We start from the raw sequence: 2,900 nt of genomic DNA, 5'->3' as shown, positions 1-2,900 counted from the left end.
GGCTGAGCATTCCACAGACACGTGTATCCTTAACGTAGTTCTCGGGGGATATTCAGCGTGACACAGAGTGTGACAAGGCTGGCCCTTTGAAATACAGGTACAACAGAAACAAGGAAGAAAGAGTGAGAGAAAGTTGTGGTGAAAGAGTACAGCAGGGTTCGCCACCATCCCCTGCCGGAGCCTCGTGGAGCTTTTAGGTGTTTTCGCTCAATAATCACTCACAACACCCGGTCTGGGAATCGAAACCACGATCCTATGACCGTGAGTCCGCTGCTCTAACCACTGGGCCATTGCGCCTCCACAACTAACACTCTAACACTGCTACACTCCACACATACCAATGATTCCACACTTCACTTCATAACATGCTCACACTCCAAAGTAACACTTTCATACTCCACTTCACACCATCCAACACCAGTACACTCCACTCAAGCCTTTATCTGGTCTCTTGACATGCTAGAAATAGCAGCCAGAACACATCTCCGTCTTAAAAACAAAAACAAAACGAGAAAGATATTCAATATTGTAAATCTAGCGAATCTAACACGACAGGATGGTCACGACCAGAGCGTCTTCGATCGAGTGTATGCACGACCAGAGCTTCTACGTAATAAGCTAGTGTCCAGAAATAGCAACGAAACCTCCCTCAAATCACATCCTACTGTCTTGAAAAAGGAAGGACATACGGAACATAGTACTAGATAGACAGAGAGACGGGATTGGCATATTTGGAACGCTTATGACCGTAAGTCTGTTCGATCAGTGCTGACCTTGGGCTAAACAATACAGTCTCTATGTGGCCGTTCTGTTTACTAGAAATAGAAACCAAATCCCCTCAGATCAACTTAACCACATCGTCCGTCTTAAAAGGAACGGACACATTAGATGATACAGTCTTAGGTAAACACTACCACACTCCGCTCCACAGCATGAACACAGACACACTTCATTCCACATCAACACTAGAAAGGAAAGACGGGATGGTCACGAGTGTAACGCTTTTGATCACAGATCTACCCATTCAACGATTAACCTGCGGGTTAAAAAAACAACGATTTCAACGCATAGATCACTCGTTAATCTCTAGATATTGTAAGCCTGGATATTCCAGATGTTCCTAAAAACGGCGTGATGGTCACGGATGGAGTGCTCTGATCATAGATCTACTCAATTAAGGGCTGACCTTGGCTAAACAAGAACAACAACAACAATAACAACGGGGACATCACAGCGGCTTGCGTATAACTATCGAGAGGAAGCCGCTATATGGTCTTAGCTGTGCTAGAAATAGAAGCAAAATAAAAAAAAGCTTTTAGATCTTTCTCAAAAGAAAGGACATACAGGGGAGTATATAGTCCTTTAGGTATAGAAAAAGCCGTGCTGGTCGTGGTTGGATTGTTTCTGATCATATATCTTGCTCAGTCGCAGCTGACCTAAGAACCACACGTACGACACACACACGGACACATATACAAAACATACTCACAACAAACACATACGCACACACAACACACATACATACACAAAACACAGACATACATACACACACCACAGACACATAAATACACAAGACACACACGCACAAAACAGAAACATATACGCAAAACATATATATACCCACAACTTATATATATATACACACGGAGCAGATTGTGCGGAACGACAGAGCCTATAACTGGTCATTGGCTGTGCTAGAAATAGAAGCAAAAACCCCTCTCTCTAATTATTCCTTACTCTGCTGGACTTCAAAAAGGGAGAAGATAGTGTCCCAGTTAAAAAGCCTTGAAATGATTGAATTGTTCATGGGAGTGGACCTGTTGATGTATAAAAAGTACATGACAATATCAACAATATTAACGCACATAACTATCTATCTATTTATCTATCTATCTATCTGTCTGTCTATCTATCTATCTATCTATCTACCTATCTATCTACTTGTCTGTTTGTCTATCTATCTATTTGTCCCATCTTTGTTGAGCCCTGTGTGGCTAATAAAAGAAATGTATCTACCTGTCTGTCTATCTAGCTATCTATCTATCTATCTGTCTATCTACCTGTCTGTCTATCTATCTACCTATATATCTATCTATCTACCTACCTTTCTGTTTGTTTGTCTATCTACCTATCTATTTACCTATCTATACATATATATATATATATACTATTTTAATTATGTATGTGTATATAGACACACACATACACGGACACACAGTATCAGGTATATACACATACATACGCACCCACATATGTGTGTGTGTGTGTGCATGCATATAGCAGATATATATATGTACATACAAGCATATACGCAGAGATAAAACAATATACACGCGCGCGCGTACACAAACACACACATACACGCGCATACGCACGCACACACACACACACTTAGTACACAGACTTACCCGACGATAAAGAGCCGAAGTCAAGCTCTTAGGTTTCGGGCACACAAAGCGGACATGTCCATCGGCGAACGTGAGCAGCGTAGAAAGCAAGGCGGCGGCCAGCAGTGGCCAAAAGGACACCGACATGGTCCGGTTGGTTGCCAATCAACAAATGAAGCGAAGCGGGAGTCGATCGGGCCGGAAGTGAAGCTGCGTAGAACAGATGGGGCGCAGGCGCAGTTTGCACTTCGTAGCAGTCGATGCTTGATGACGTCACTGGACCTGGCAAGCAGAGATATGCGTAGGTGCGGACTACTGTTGCGCGTAGATATATGTGTGTATATATGTAAATATATGTGTGTGTGTGTGTATATATGTAAATATATGTGTGTGTGTGTATACATATATATATATGTATATATATATTATATTAATATGTATGTATATATTTATATATATATATATATATATATATATATATATATATATATATATATATATATATATATATAT

The 2,900-nt window shown here is 40.9% G+C and overlaps 1 protein-coding gene across 1 annotated transcript in view; it reads right to left on the bottom strand.

The window, feature by feature from the left end:
* Window positions 1-2,611, bottom strand: part of LOC106869542 (uncharacterized) — a 26,100-nt gene extending 23,489 nt beyond the window's left edge. The window contains exon 1 of the mRNA XM_052977825.1: window positions 2,409-2,611. Within this exon, the coding sequence (XP_052833785.1) occupies window positions 2,409-2,534 (126 nt within the window). The 5' untranslated portion in view covers window positions 2,535-2,611. The remainder of the gene's footprint in view (window positions 1-2,408) is intronic.
* Between the last annotated feature and the right edge of the window lie 289 nt (window positions 2,612-2,900).

Source organism: Octopus bimaculoides, chromosome 29 (assembly GCF_001194135.2).
Source record: "Octopus bimaculoides isolate UCB-OBI-ISO-001 chromosome 29, ASM119413v2, whole genome shotgun sequence".
Lineage (NCBI taxonomy): Eukaryota > Metazoa > Mollusca > Cephalopoda > Octopoda > Octopodidae > Octopus > Octopus bimaculoides.
Note: the sequence above shows the minus strand (reverse complement) of the source record. Positions and strands in the feature narration are given on the sequence as shown.